This window comes from Hemiscyllium ocellatum, chromosome 24 (genome assembly GCF_020745735.1).
Source record: "Hemiscyllium ocellatum isolate sHemOce1 chromosome 24, sHemOce1.pat.X.cur, whole genome shotgun sequence".
NCBI lineage: Eukaryota > Metazoa > Chordata > Chondrichthyes > Orectolobiformes > Hemiscylliidae > Hemiscyllium > Hemiscyllium ocellatum.
The window spans coordinates 30,295,478-30,311,308 of NC_083424.1; the positions used below are offsets into that span (position 1 = coordinate 30,295,478).

At 37.7% G+C, this 15,831-nt stretch overlaps 1 protein-coding gene across 6 annotated transcripts in view; it reads left to right on the forward strand.

The window, feature by feature from the left end:
* Positions 1–15,415, forward strand: part of ccdc62 (coiled-coil domain containing 62) — a 51,544-nt gene extending 36,129 nt beyond the window's left edge. For 4 of the 6 annotated variants that reach the window (XM_060843656.1, XM_060843654.1, XM_060843658.1 and 1 more), the window contains 3 exons: positions 1,294–2,229; positions 3,023–3,206; positions 5,267–5,515. In XM_060843656.1, the coding sequence (XP_060699639.1) occupies positions 1,294–2,229; positions 3,023–3,206; positions 5,267–5,491 (1,345 nt within the window). In that variant the 3' untranslated portion in view covers positions 5,492–5,515. Of the gene's footprint in view, positions 1–1,293; positions 2,230–3,022; positions 3,207–5,266; positions 5,516–7,002; positions 7,144–12,368 lie in introns of those variants that run through there. The other 2 variants (XM_060843657.1, XM_060843660.1) reach the window with 2 other exon arrangements.
* The last annotated feature ends 416 nt before the right edge of the window (positions 15,416–15,831 follow it).

A 15,831-nucleotide genomic window follows, 5' to 3' on the forward strand; every position in this document is an offset into this window, starting at 1 on the left:
AGTGGCTCCTAATACAGCAGTAGAGCAGAAGTGAAGTATGAATTTCAATTTGTTCCAGATGAGCTTCGGAGTTGTGTTTTGAAAGAGAGGGTGTAACCACAAACCATAAAAAGTTTTGCTTGTTCCAGAATGGCATAAAATAATAATGTAATCAGTCAGGGACATCCACATTGGGAAGCACGAGAACAGTGCAATTTGAAATTGTGAATTAGAGAACAGAAAAAATTCTAGAATTTATTTATAATGGTCTTATATCTGCACTATACAATGATTGATACCATCATAACTAGTCTGCTGAGAGTCATAACTAGGGATGGACATAGGAATCAGGAGATTTCTTACCTGCTTTTATGGAGGGCTCCATGTTCAAAACTATGGAAAGTGTTCTAATCATGCTATTTAAATTGATACAGTGTTAAGCGTAGATGATACAACAAACTTATTTAGTCTAATGTGGGAGTTCAGAACAACGGGATATACCTTAAAATTAGAACTCAGTCAATTAGTAAAATTAGGAATCCTGTTCTCATTGAAAAAAAGGTAAGAGAAATCTGGAACTCTCTCCCTAAAAGGTTGTGATTGATCCTGAGAACTTTTCTAAGATCAAAATCAAAATCTTTGTTAGTTAAGGATAGAAAGGTAGGGAGGAAAGTATAAATTGGAGTTGAGCTCTAAATCAGCATTAAAGAATGTTGGAAGCGTTCAATTGGAAATTGAAACTGATTTTTTTTAACGGCTTGTGAGATTCCAAAACATTTGTTAAATGTTCCTCAATTATTTTAAGGCATAACTAGCTTCAGTAATTTAAAGTATTAGTGTTAGATCTTAGAAATATGTTGCAGAGTGGACATGGTGACTGATGGCTGTTTTATACCTATTTCTGATGTTTACTTGGAATGCTATTTCATAATGTGGAGACCTGATTTAATGTTTACATGTGCCAGGCTCTACATATTGAACCAATGAGAAGAAGTTGAAAATTTGGGGAAATTGAACTGGTACCCTGTTTCAACAATTCCATTGTACATTCCAGTATAATGTTCCAAAGCTTATATTATTGTCATGTAGAATTTGAAACTGATATCTTCCCTCAAAGTAACAGCAAAATCACAAATGAGGGTGATTCTAACTATTGTAATTTTTTTATACTAGTTCAACTAATTCCTTCATCACCACTTCATTTTGACAATCTTTTATATGGTCTTTTTAAGAGTTGTACAAAATTCAACAAGGGTGCTATAAAACTTTTTTGCCATTCATCCTTTTAAACTTTTCTTTCCTTTCTTTTTTAAGTTCAAGTCGACTTCTCTCCGACTCAATGACACCGAGCAGGGATGGGCGTAATGAGATAGAGGAGCAAAATCACAAAAATGATGTAGTTAGAAAATGGAAAAAGGAGGCAAACAAAGACTGCGTAGTGACCAGACACAAAGAAGAAACAACTAAACCAATGCAAAGCTTTAGTGATGAATTAATTTCATATAATACCAAAGAACAAAGCCATATGTTAGTCTCAGAAGTGGGTAATACTGCCAGAAATTATACCTCGACCGAATATGTAAATGCTCAAACATTCTGTCCTAACAATTTCGACCAGACTGCAAATGGAAATCTGGCATTCAAGAACTATAGTCTACAGGTTAATGTTAATGATTCTAATAAAAAAACAACAAAATATGTTCTCCCAAAGCAAAGCTCCAAATATACAACTGCAAATGATTGTATCTCACCTCAGTCAAGAGATGACAATTTACAGCAAGTGTCAAGGAAGCAAAAATGGAGATTTGAAGAATCGTCTGATGTCAATCCCACAGAGTGTATGGAACAATATAATAATGTAAATTATACAAGCATTGATCATCACAGTCCTCGCTGCAGCAGTTCTTGCAAAGGCAATTTAACCAGCAGTTCAGTAGAAAATCATTATACACTTTGTTCAAAGACAAGTGCAACTTCTATTGTATCAACTAAAGAAGCAATGAAGACGTCAGAGAATCATAAAATGGAGGACAAGTACTGTAACGAATTGAATGAACGTAAAATTAATGATGAAATGATTCGACCTCATACAAGGTATGAAACCGACCAGGAGCCTCCAAACCCAGAACAAGATTGGATGAAGAATTATCAGCCAGCTGTTGATGTAAAGGATTTGTGGTGGCTGTACCTAAATGATGGTTCAGGATCCTCACATGAGTTAGACAGTCCTGCTAGTATGGGAAAAAAGAGGTGTGATTATGCCTTGTGTTTTCTTAAAATAAAAGTTATAAGGATTAAAAGGGCAGCCGTTGATAGCACAGCAATGTACAATGAATTTGATTTAAAATTGTAGTAAAACCTCTAACATTCTGAACTATACTAGAGGGAGACATTTCCAGAGTGAATGTTGTAAATCTACATGGGTTTGGTGCAATATGTATCAATTTATGAGAGATACCTGTATTTGCATTGCTTCATTCACTGGACAACTAGGTTAGAAATGTTGATCAATAGGAATGTTTTAAAAGTTTTTTTTATATAAAGCTGTCAAACTAGGCTCAGCTCTATCAGTCTTGCCTCCAAAATTAGAAAGTTGAGAGTTTAAAGTTCAATTGTTGAAATAGTTGTATTTAGCAAAATACATTATATATTACATTTGGGAGGTATTGGGTAAGAAAAAGTTTGTTTCGAAAATTTCTTTCTCAATTGTCTATTATTGTAGCCTTAACTTGTAAATCAAAAATGCCTATTAGATATTCAACTGCTACATTAGTAGAGTTGTACTTTATGATTTGTCACTACTATTTGCACATTAGTTGGAGATTCGGAAACATTTGAAGCCAGTGCATCTTTATAAATGAGCCAAAAGATCTGAGCAGAATGATTTGGTTCTAATGGACTGTTCTGCCTGTTTTCAGCTTGCATTCCTTTTCATGACAATGAATTTTGATTTGGAGTGTGGGAAGTAGGTAGAATTTGGTAACTTTGAAACATGAATTTAAAAATGTCAGGTTTTCATTTTATTCTTCTGCACCATTAACAGTGAGGACAGGCTGGAATTGAATACATTTAGTCTGGATTCACCACCACGTTCTGTGAATTCCTCACCAGTCAGAGAGCGGTCAAGAGGAAAGAGCAGCATCCATGGTGACCTATCTGTGAATGACTCTGTTTCACCAGTGAGGCTGAACATTAACGAGGACAACGAAAGAGGGTCTGCTAATAATGTAAGCTTTTACAACCTGTTAAAGATTTTTCAGTAGAAAATGAAACTATTGGTAAGGACTTCTGCCAGAATGGTATCCTTTCGTAAAGATTTGGAGATGCCAGTGTTGGACTGGGGTGTACAAAGTTAAAAATTACACAACACCGGGTTATAGTCCAACAGGTTTAATTGGAAGCACAGTAGCTTTTGGAGCGATGCTCCTTCATCAGGTGATCATGGAGGGCTCAATCCTAACACAGAATTTATAGCAAAAATTTACAGTGTGATGTAATTGAAATTATACTTTGAAAAATTGATTGTTAAGCCTTTCATCTGTTAGGATACAATGATAGTTTCACTTCTTTCATGTGTAAATCACAAAACCTTTTTTTTTAATAAGTTGCATTCTCGAGTTAGCTGTTAACAATGGTGATAGGTGGCCAATATGTTGAAGATGTTGGTCCCCTGTGATCTCTGTCTATGCCATGGTGTTTAGATTGATTCTAATCTAAAAAGTGAGATAGTGGAGTTTTATATCAATTCATGCAGTTTTTGAGTTCAGAGTTCTACATGAATGCATGCAGTTTTTGAGCAAAGTACAATGTAACACTGCAAGTACAAATTCACCCACAAAATATATGTGTGCATGTGGGTCTTTGTCTGTCTGTGTGTGTGTGTCTCTCAGGGTTGGGGGTTGTGAATGTGAGGAAATGTATGTGTGTGTGTGTGTTTGTAGTGTGTGCAGAGTGTCTTAAGTCTGTGTGTCCGTGTATGTGTGTGTGTGTGTGTGTAGTGGTGGTCACCTGTAATGTGACATGAACCCAAGGTCCCGGTTGAGGCCCTCCCTATCGGTACTGAACTTAGCTATCAGCCTCTGCTCGGCCACCTTTCTCTGCTGCCTGTCCCGAAGTCCACCTTGGAGGATGGTCACCTGAAGGTCTGAGGCTGAATGTCCTGGACCACTGAAGTGTTCCCCAACTAGGAGGGAACCCTCCTGTCTGTTGATTGTGTGCGGTGCCCATTCATCCGTGGTCGTAGCCTTTGTTCGGTTTCCCCAATGTACCATGCCTCCGGGCATCCTTGCCTGCAATGTATAAGATAGACAACGTTGACTGAGCCACATGAGGACAAAGTGAGGACTGCAGTTGCTGGAGATCAGAGCTGAAAAATGTGTTGCTGGAAAAGCGCAGCAAGTCAGGCAGCATCAAAGGAGCAGGAGAATCAATGTTTCGAGAAGGGCTTATGCCCGAAATGTCAATTCTCCTGCTCCTTTGATGCTGCCTGACCTGCTGTGCTTTTCCAGCAACACATTTTTCAGCTCTGAGTCACATGAGTACCTGCCATGTACAAGGTGGGAGGTGTCCCCATGTGTAATGGTGGTATTTATGTCCACACTCTGACACATCTTGCAGTGTCAACCGTGACAGGGTTGTATGGAGTTGTCCTGACAGCCGGGCAGCTTGCTACAAGCAACGAACTGTTTGAGTTTTGGCGGTTGTTTAAAGGCAAGTAGTGGAGGTGTGGGGAAGGTCTTGGTGAGGTGCTCACCCAGATTGATAATGTGTTGCAGGTCACGAAGAACATGGCGTAATATTTCAGCTCCCGGGAAATACTGAACAACGAAGGGTACCCTGTCAGTTGCAGCATATGTCTGTCTCCTGAGGAGGTCATCACGGTTCCTTGCTGTGGCACCCTGTTCGTGAGAACAGTGTACGATGCTCAACTCATCGACCGCCAGTTCTGACATGACACCCTTCGTTTTTCAGTATTTCCCAGGAGCTGAAATATTACGCCATGTTCTTCGTGACCTGCAACACATTATCAATCTGGGTGAGCACCTCACCAAGACCTTCCCCACTCCTCCACTACTTGCCTTTAAACAACCACCAAAACTCAGTTCGTTGCTTGTAGCAAGCTGCCCGGCTCTCAGGACAACTCCATACAACCCTGTCACGGTTGAAGCTGCAAGATGTGTCAGAGTGTGGACATAGATACCACCATGACATGTGGGGACACCTCCCACCTTGTGCATGGCAGGTACTCATGTGACTCAGCCAACATTGTCTATCTTATACGTTGCAGGCAAGGATGCCCGGAGGCATGGTACATTGGGGAAACCGAGCAAAGGCTACGACAACGGATGAATGGGCACCGCACAACAATCAACAGACAAGAGGGATCCCTCCCAGTTGGGGAACACTTCAGTGGTCCAGGACATTCAGCCTTGGACCTTCAGGTGACCATCCTCCAAGGTGGACTTCGGGACAGGCAGCAGAGAAAAGTGGTCGAGCAGAGGCTGATAGCTAAGTTCAGTACCCATAGGGAGGGCCTCAGCCGGGACCTTGGGTACATGTCACATTACAGGTGACCACCATTGCATTATACACACACAGGTACTCTGTACGCACGCGCTCTCTCTCTCTCTCTCTCTCACACACACACACACACACACACACACACACACACACACACACACACACACACACACACACACACACACACACACACACTCCTGTACACACAGACACACAGAGGCGCACACAGATACCCACACACACTCCCACGCTCACACATGCACCCCCTCACAGACTTGAAGACACACTGCACACACTACAAACACACACATATACATTTTCTCACACACACAACCCCAAACCAGACAGACACACACACATGCACACATATATTTTGTGGGTGAATTTGTATTTGCAGGGTTATATTGTACTTTCCTCAAAAACTGCATGCATTCATGTAGAACTCTGAGCTCAAAAACTGCATGAATTTATATAAAACTCCACTTTTTAGATTAGAATCAATCTAAACACCATGGCATAGACAGAAAATACAGGGGGCCAACACCTTCAACATATTGTCTAGCTATCAGCATTGTTAACAGCTAACCCGAGAATGCAACTTTTTTAAAAAAAAGTTTTGTGATTTACACATGAAAGAAGTGAACCTATCACTGTATTCGAACAGATGAAAGGCTTAACAGACAATCAATTTTTCAAAATATAATTTCAGTTACATCACACTGTAAATTTTTGCTATAAATTCTGTGTTAGGATTGAGCCCTCCACTACCACCTGATGAAGGAGCGACGCTCCAAAAGCTAATGTGCTTCCAATTAAACCTGTTGGACTGTAACCTGGTGTTGTGTGATTTTTAACTTTCATGAAGACTTATTAATGCAAATATTTTTAACAGCAACCACATAATTAATTAGACATAAGCCAATAACGTAAAATATCTGCAAACTAATATGTCCTAATTTTTAATAAACAACAATGAATGCAACTAAAGAGAGTCATGTAATAAACAAAGCAAATTGTTAAATATATGAAATCGAAAATGCTGGAAATGCTTAATCTGGTCAGGCAGAAACCGTGACAAGAGCAGATCAGGTGATATTTCATGTCTAGCCCATTTATATATAGACTGTAATATTCTCCTTAGGTTATTTGAAAAGCTTTGAACCCTATTATGTTTGACTTGGAATTATACATACCAGATGCTAATAGAATAACCTCCTGAAAAATTACTCCCGGAAGTGCTACTTATCCAACTTTGTTAAATGAGAAGGTTAAGTGAGGGAAGTCTTAGGTATTTTGGAATTCTTGTATTTCAGAAGCATAACTGTTACAACTTGCCAAGTTAACAAGCTCTTTGAACTCACATGGGTGCACTTTTGTTATAGTGAACTGTATCGGTTGTCACAAATTAATATATATTCATTGGACACAGTAATTCTTGGAAACGCAAACTACTAAATGTGCCTTTGTATTAATCTAGTTAATATGGTTTTTCAAATTCTGTAGCCTTTCCGAGATGACTGTTCACCAACGATTAAACTGCAACGTCTGCTGGCTGAATCCCGACAGATGGTTGCTAGTCTGGAACGAAGCACTCAAGTTCCTCATAGCTTATCATCCTGTGCTAACAACAATAATAACGCAAGGGTAAGTGGGGTTGCACAAAATAATTTCTGTATTTAAAAGGAATGTGCAGAAGCCTACCTCTTGTAAGCCATACTTCTCAATCAAAAAGAATAATGCTGTCTCAACATTTAGAAATTATAAAAGCATCCCAGCATTGGATTTCTCATCCGTCTATCCTCTAAATTTATATCACAGTTCATGATTTGAAGTGTAAAAGTTAACACACATGATGTGTTTACTGTATATAGGTATTATAAATCAACTTGCATCCATCCCCTTTCTTGGATCTGATTTTTTGTTATCAATTGGATCTTGAGTATATTTTGCTCCTGTGGAATTGCAAGATTAATCAGATGTCATAGTGCTCATGGATGGAGAGGAATTACTTTGTGTCAGGCTCACATCACTTCAATTTCATGGTCAGAGATCAAAACCATCCCAGAGCGATTGCAAATTTGCAATGCATATTTTCCTCTATGTCAGACATTTTAGAGAATGTGGCTGTTGATAAAGATTTGAATTTACCCTGTTGTTTCATCATCAACTTGGAAAAGATGCAGAATTTGGAGGTAAATATTTAAACCTTCAGCTATTTGATATGTCAGAAAGCCTTCAGCTGTATCACTGCCATAATAATGTACACAAATATAAAATATCTCAACTTAACTTTTGAAATGTTTTTATATTTCCTGATAGATTGTGCCTATTTGAAGGAATGCAAAATATTAAACTCTAGATTGCTTGCATTTATTTTCATTTTAAAGTTGAGCAGTGCAGCAGCACTTGTGTGTGCATTGACAAAGCAGTTCATCCTTGAGAATTCAGCTGTCGTGCCAATCCTGACATAAGAAAACCTCTGAATCAATTTATGACTTGCACCAACCTTTCAAAAGCCATCTTGGAATACAGCAGAGATGCCATCACCATCTTTCTGTGAACTAGCTAGGTTTTTCACCATTCCTAAGAATTGCTCAAAGCTGCACATGCTCAGAAAGCAAGATCTCTCTTTTCCTTACATACTTCCTGTGTTATATGGTTTTGATCCTAGAATTGACTGACAGAAATTTCTCCCAACTCTCTCGCTCTTTGGAGGTATTCAGAGTCCTCAACTGTGGAAAATGTGACTCCAGATTTTATGCTCGGAGGAAATGGTAAATAAAGAGTGTGAACAGTGATGGAGCAAATACCCCAACTACTTAAATATGAACAATCAAGTAACTGCTTGAATATTGTGAAAACAAACTTGTACTTGGGTCTCAAAATGATTGGCTGATTGATTCAAACAATCTGTTCCTTTGGTTGTTCATTACATACAAAGTGTTGACTTGCAAAACCTAAAAACAAGATATTGACAATTAAATGTGATCCTGTTTTGAGGCAGCACAGCTGAACACTCCTGAGTGTGCCAGTGTCTACACAAACAACTCAATTCCGTTTCTCAGACAAGCCTGTATGGTGGCTCATTTATCTTTACAAGCAATGATATACATTCATACAAAGACTCATTCTCAAACAGAGCGAGTTTTTGTATCTTGCATGTTACTCGAGAGCTGGGGCAGCCAGTAGTTTTTCCCTTAGCTGAGGCATTGCCATGGCAAAAATGAACTTTCCCACCAATCAGCCACCATTTTCTCCAGTGGGTGTAACTGGTAATTATTTGAAATTTGGCATTGGTCCTGATTAGTGCAAACTGAAATGCACCAATAATGCATCTCTGCCACCATGTTTAGTGTAACTGTTCTGCTTATTTGCACGGTTAGCTCAGTTGGCTGAATGGCTGGTTTGCATCCCTAGAGTGACACTTATGGAGCAGGTTCAATTACTTTATCAGCTGAGGTTATCATGAAGATCTCAATTTTGCCCCTTGCCTGAGACATGGTCAGGATAATCACTCAAAGGAGAGTGCTATCCTATTGTCTTCTGGGACTATGATCATTTTATATTTACACTATAATTATAATTGCAATACTGTTGTTTCAAGGTAGGAAATAGCAACCAAAAATTACAATGGCCTAGATTTATTATGTTATTTTGTCTTGTCACTCCCTAAGCGAAACCTGTTGATTAACTCTTTGTAAGCTGCTGCTAGAGTTACTACTTTTAAACTACGTTAAGAAGATTACACTTGATAAGTGAAAATATTTTTGCATTTTCGCTCCTTCGTCTGTTTCATCCGATGTGCAAATCTGTTTTTTAAAAACCCAAGTGATATGCAATATTATGTTTTTTCTGTAATTTACAATTTATTGATTTCATGCTTTAGCTAAATGTGGATTTGAAGGTGTGGTAAATTGTTTTTGTAATTGTTGAACGATAAACCAGTTAAAACACAACTGGGGGACTTGAAATCAAGCAAATTGTATAGTACTACAAGTTCTAAACCTACATTATTTTTCACTGGGATCTCAAAGAGAATAAAAGTTGTAAATTTACAGCAAGATCAATGATAAATTTCCCATCTTCCACCAGAAGGAAAGAATTGAGCCTATACATTGTGAAGAATAGTAACTAACTTCTGGCATTTGTTCAGTGCTCAAAGTCCACTTGAACTTGTGTTTTTTTTGCATTTATCAATTTCACAAATTGCTGGAGAAACTAAGTATTTGATGGCAATATTTATTGTTCTATCCTAGTTGCAGTGGCAACTGAATAGCTTGCCAGATAAACTGCACAAAAGCATTTAGAGTCAACCAATTACATTATGGCCAGATGAGTGGTAGATTTCCTTTTTTGTGGAATGTTGTTGAGTTAGTTCGGTTTTTGATGAACTGAGCTCCTATTGTCAATCAGGTGCTAGCCCACAAATTACTCAGTAGGAATTTTAATTGTAACTTATAGCATGGCAACAATTAATGACCAGAGCTACTTATTTCTTCTCAATATGCGCAGGGTAGATTTCTTTCATCCCGTGATCATTAACTTGTTGGTCTTAGCTCCCATTTTTGCTCTAAGACCCCAACTCTTGATTTGTTCTGAGACTCTAGGACTTGGATTCTGTGCACTGCTTGTACTCCCAGCAGTAGCTGCTGCAGCCTTTGGTACTGCAGGCATTACACAGCTGTTTTTTTTAGCATCTCTCCGAGATGGGGCTTTCTCCCAGATGAGGGGCAAAAGTCATGCCTCCAGCCAATTAGCTCTCCTTTGAATGTGAAGTGATTTGAGACAGCTAGTAATAGTGATAATGCTGTTCCCAGTTGACTCAGCAGGTAGTAGCATAGGCAACTCTACTCTCTGAAAAATCTGAGTCATTAATTTAATTGTTTTATAATGGTATCAGTCTCAAAATGATGTTCTTTTAAAGGTCAATTTCACTACCATTATTTTCCTATAATATAATTTGCAAAATGGAAAGCAAGGAACGATAGCAACAAAAACAGAAACTGGAAAAGCAGGTCTGGTAGCATCTGTGAGAGAAATCTGAGTTTACATTTTGGGTCTTGTGACCCTTCCTCAGAACTGTGTTCTGAGTCACTCAACCCAAAACGATAACTCTGATTTCTCTCCTCAAATGCTGTCGAATCTGCCAAGCTTTTCCAGCAATTTGTTTTTTTATGATTTATAGCATCCACAGCTTTATTGGTTTATGTTAAGGAGCAACAGCATCTGATTTATCAGATACTGCTGTTTATTTCTTAGTATTGAAAAGACACTAAGCAATTATATTTCCTGCTAAAAATCACACAATGCCTGGTTATAGTCCCACAGGTTAATTTGGAAGCACTAGCTTTCTGAGCGCTGCTCCTTAAGCACCTGATGAAGGAGCAGCGCTCAGAAAGCTAGTGCTTCCAAATAAACCTGTTGGATTCTAACCTGGTGTTGTGTGATTTTTAAGTTTGTGCACCCCAGTCCAACACTAGCATCTCCAGATCATATTTCCAGCTAGACTAATTCTCCAGCTTTCACATACTATAACATTGCAGATAGGTTTTGATCTCTCTTGAATTGGAAGTTCAATCATTCAGCAAAATGGCATTGTTACAATTCATAATTATTTTTGAAGAAAAGATCAACATCCCATTTAAAACATTTATTGCAGATTTGGTATAATATGGTAAGCAGCTATTAATGTGTTTTTGATGATTGGCAAGTAACAGCGGGCTTTTCACGTCGGGTGTCCTTCTTTGTATGTATGTACAGAAACTAGTGATAGTGGGTTGTGTCTTTTGGTGGTTAGTTTGTGTTCATGTATCCTGGTGGCAAGTTTCCTGCCTGTTTGCCTGATGTAGTGTTTTTTTTTACAGTTCTTGCATGGTATATTGTAAATGACGTTAGTTTTGCTGGTAGTATCTAATGGATCCCTTAGGTTCATTAGTCGTTGTTTAAGTGTGTTGGTAGGTTTGTGGGCTACCATGATGCCAAGGGGTCTGAGTAATCTGTAAGTCATTTCTGATATGTCTGATGTAAGGTAATGTGGCTATGATTTATGGTTGTGTTGTGTCTGCTTGTTTGGGTTTGTTTCTGAGGAATTGCAAGGAGGATTGTGTTTATTGGGTACCCGTTTTTCTTGAAATGTCACATAGCTATTTTTCTTGGCTGTTTGTAGTTCTTGGACGCAGCAGTGTGATGTAGCTTGTTGAAATCATGTCTCGATGCAGCTCTATTTGTGGATGTTGGGATGATTGCTTCTGAAGTTAAGTATTTGGTCTGTGTTTGTTGTTGCTCTGTAGACCCTGGTTTGAAGCTCTCCGTTAACTGTATGTTCAATAGGTACATCTAGGAATGAGAGTCTGTTGTTGTTCTCCTCTTTTATGAATTTCCTTCCTCAAAAGCCAATGGGAGCAGAGCCTTTGAATACTTTTATGGGACAGATTGATAGATTCTTGGCTATTGGGGAGGTGGTGGTGTGGATATTTTGAGGTTACAATCTGGTTAACCATTGCCTTATTGAATGGTAGAGAAAGTTTGAGGGGCCAAATGGCTGACTTCTGCTCCTAGCTAACATATTTGTACGTTGCACACACCCTCAGTTCAGTAGCTGCATGAAAAACGTAGTTGAGTGAGGAAAGCAAGGATACACTGTGATAACTTTAGTATTATTTTGTTACATTTATCTTTTTAAAATGAAATAATTGGTGGTATAATCAATATTAATTATAGGAAAATAACATGTCTTGGTTAAGAGTTTTGGCATACTTTTAAGTGACGTTGTTTAATTCAGTGAATTTTAAATTTTGATGTTCTATAACCTATATTTAAATCTTTAAATATTTAATTCTTGAACAGTTATCATATAATATATTTTGCAGGATGGTTGCTCGCTCTAATATGAGAAAATCACTCCTGTGTGACAAGATAAAACAACAGAAAATTGCAAAGTGGAGTGAATGCTGTAACAAGAACTTTAGGCGGCAATGGAAGAAGCATTAAACTGCCAATATCTATGACAGTTACACTTAATATTTACCGGACCAGATTCTGATGTGTTTTAGGATGCAGATATGAAAATTGCAAATAAATACTTGGAAGCAATTGTCATTTGTGGACAGTTATAACTATAGTAATGGTATTTCAAGCTGTAAATATTTTATTTTTAATATCCCAGTCCTGATCAGACTATCAGGAGTATCTGTTGAAATTAGACACAGAAAATAATTATGTTCAAGGTGGTGTTTTAGAGCAAGATCACAACACTTTTATAAATAAATTTTGCTGTTTATAACATAATAAATACATTTTTAAAATCTCGTTTATATAATCAAATAAATTGAATGGCTGAAATCCGTCTTCAATCAGCTGATTAAACTAGCCCACCTTTTCAGTTTTAACCATAGTTACAAAGCATATGTGATATCAAATGCAGAAAAGAGAAACTCCAGTGAACCATCAATATGTAGAGGGCTTCTCCTGTTCTTTTGTGTTTCTGTTGCTTACCTAGTCAATGAGTCTTTCTGCATCTTTGGTAATCCATTTAATGAAGTACTCTGCCTGATCTACATCTATATTATTTTGAATACTCTGTTAATCTGTAAAACTAGTGAGAATGTGATTTTTTTATTACTAAGGGGGAGGCTCAGTGGTTAGCACTGCTGCCTCACAATGCCAGGGACCCAGGTTCAATTCCTCCCTTGGGCAACTGTCCACGTGGAGTTTGCACATTCACTCCATGTCTATGTGGGTTTCCTTTGAGTGCTCTGGTTTCCTCCCTCCAAGGAGGTACAGGTGAGGTAGATTGGCCATGCTAAATTGCCCATCGTGTCCAGGGATGTGCTTGCGAGTTAGGTGGATTTGCTGGATTGCAGGGATAGGGTAGGCCCTACGGGTCTGGGGTATGCTCTTCAGAGGGTCGATGTGGACTTGATGGGCCAATACTTCCACACTGTATTTCTATGATTCTAGATGTCAGCGACGTTGTTCCTTGAACAACTTTCCTTTATTTTTTAAGCTTTTCTGTTTTGATTTAGCATGATCTTTCTAAGCCCCTGGATTTTATTACTGAAACATTAACATTGCAAAATGAATCCTTTTCTAATAAATCATTGACATGATGTTGAGAAAAGACTGATTCAGAAAGATAGTACATTTGAGCCATTGATCACACAGGCTAATGAAATACTGTACAGTGTACAAAACATTATATACATATTTGAGAACAAAGTTTCTATGGATGCTCACTATTAACATTAAATTGAAAATGCGTTTACCACGTGCTATAATTACTAACTTTTTTTTGTTTCTACCTCTCTTCAAAGTGGCTCTCAAAGGCAGTTAGAGATGGGTAAGTGTTGGCATTGCCAGGTATGCCCATATCTCTCAAAAAAATAAAAAATAAAATATAGTATGGTTTTTACATGCAAAACTAGGATTAAAACTAAGCTATCCAGCTTCTAGTGGCCTGCTCTGCCATTCGCTAAGATCATGTCTACCTAAAATCCACTGTCCCGCCGTATCCTTGATTTTCTTAATGTTCAAAATGTACCTTAGCCTTGAACTGAGCTTCCACATTCTCATTCTAGACCCTCTAGTCAAAGGAGTGCTGAGTCGGCCATAGAGGCAGCAACATGTTAGGCAAACCCAATTCTTTCTTCAAGATGTTCATATATGCATATTCCATGTGGACTCTGGGTATCAGGAGTGGTGTTCTAGCCAGATTCCTCACTCTAGTATTGAGGTACATTGAAGTGATTGACCCTACTATTCTGGTTAGTTTAGAAAATTAGCATTTGGTAGGGATTGGTTGGATTCATTCCTGGTCCATTTATCTCAGTGCCAACTGAAATGTTAATGTCCTTTTAAAGATGCTTCAAAAATGCATACACTTTGTTATTTCATTTTCATGTAAATATTATGCTAACTGTTACATTCATTGTATAAATTGTAGAACTATTTGTATTTATTTTTAATGCAAAGATAGTGCTGTGGTCCCATGAATTATTGAAGCACACCATTAGTTTCATGAATATGTAAGTAAATAGTTTCTGTTTGCTTTTGATGATTAATGTAGGTCTACTTAAATGTACAGAAATATGTTTTCAAACTATAAAGCTTTCTTAGTTCCTGCAATTATATGATGGATCATTTCATTCTGAAAATTAGCGTCATGAGTAAATGGAGTAAGTTGCATTCTTTCAGGAACTAGTCAACCAGTTGGTGGAATATTTCATTTTGAATTTCCAGCCTCGACTAACACTTGGCCTGTGCCTTCATTATATGGTCAAGTGCCATTGCTTGTCTTGAGATGGTGGTGTAATTCACCATATGAGAGAGGCAAGAAGATCAACTGCACCTCAAATAAAACTGCCCACACCCAACCTCCCCACCATTGTGCCTCCTTTGAGATTGACACTGCCAATTGCAACAGTTGAAATACACTGGACATGAGAGTAATGGAGAAAATACGTACTTTTATTATGAAAACATTTGCATGAGAGGAACAACAGAACAAGTATTATTTGTTAATACTAACTTTAATACACTTTTTTTGTAATTTTGTATTTTTTTAATGTTTTATTTTGTTGGGGCTTGGCCATTACTGAAAATGTAAATAATTTGAGATATTTATTGATTGTTTTATTATAAAACTCAACAGTGTATGTTCCTACTGTCATATAATAGCACTAGTTTAGCTGAATTCATTGAATTAATTTTTTATGTATATGAAATTGGTTTATTTCAGACCTTTATATTGAAATTAATAGCAATTTTGTACTTGCAGCTTTTTTATTAGAATTTATTTAAGTTCCCAAAGGGTGTTGTGTGTTTGTATAAAGTAATGACATTAGATCTGCATTATGAAGGTGATGTACATGAGACTACATGATACATTTGGCCACTAAATGCTGTTTTCAAATTTTTTTGTAATGGAATTAGATAAAGAAAAATGTTCAACAAAATTCCTGGTGTAGTTGTAGATTATTTTAATGTAACGGTAAGTGTTGAAATCAAGGTTTACTTTAACTGAAACATTTGAGAAGCGAGATGTGCATTCATAAATCTTGACATCATTGTTTCCACGCTTTGACATAATTTTACTGTTGAGGTTTGTAGAATTAATGCCTTAAACTTGTCTCTTACTTTTTTCCAGGAAAGTTACAAGTTCTGAGACTGATCATATAATATGTACAAAGTTAAAAATTACACGACACCAGGTTATAGCTGAAAAATGTGTTGCTGGAAGAGCACAGCAGGTCAGGCAGCATCCAAGGAACAGGAGAATCGAAGAAGGGCTTAAGCCGAAACGTTGATTCTCCTGCTCCTTGGATGCTGCCTGAC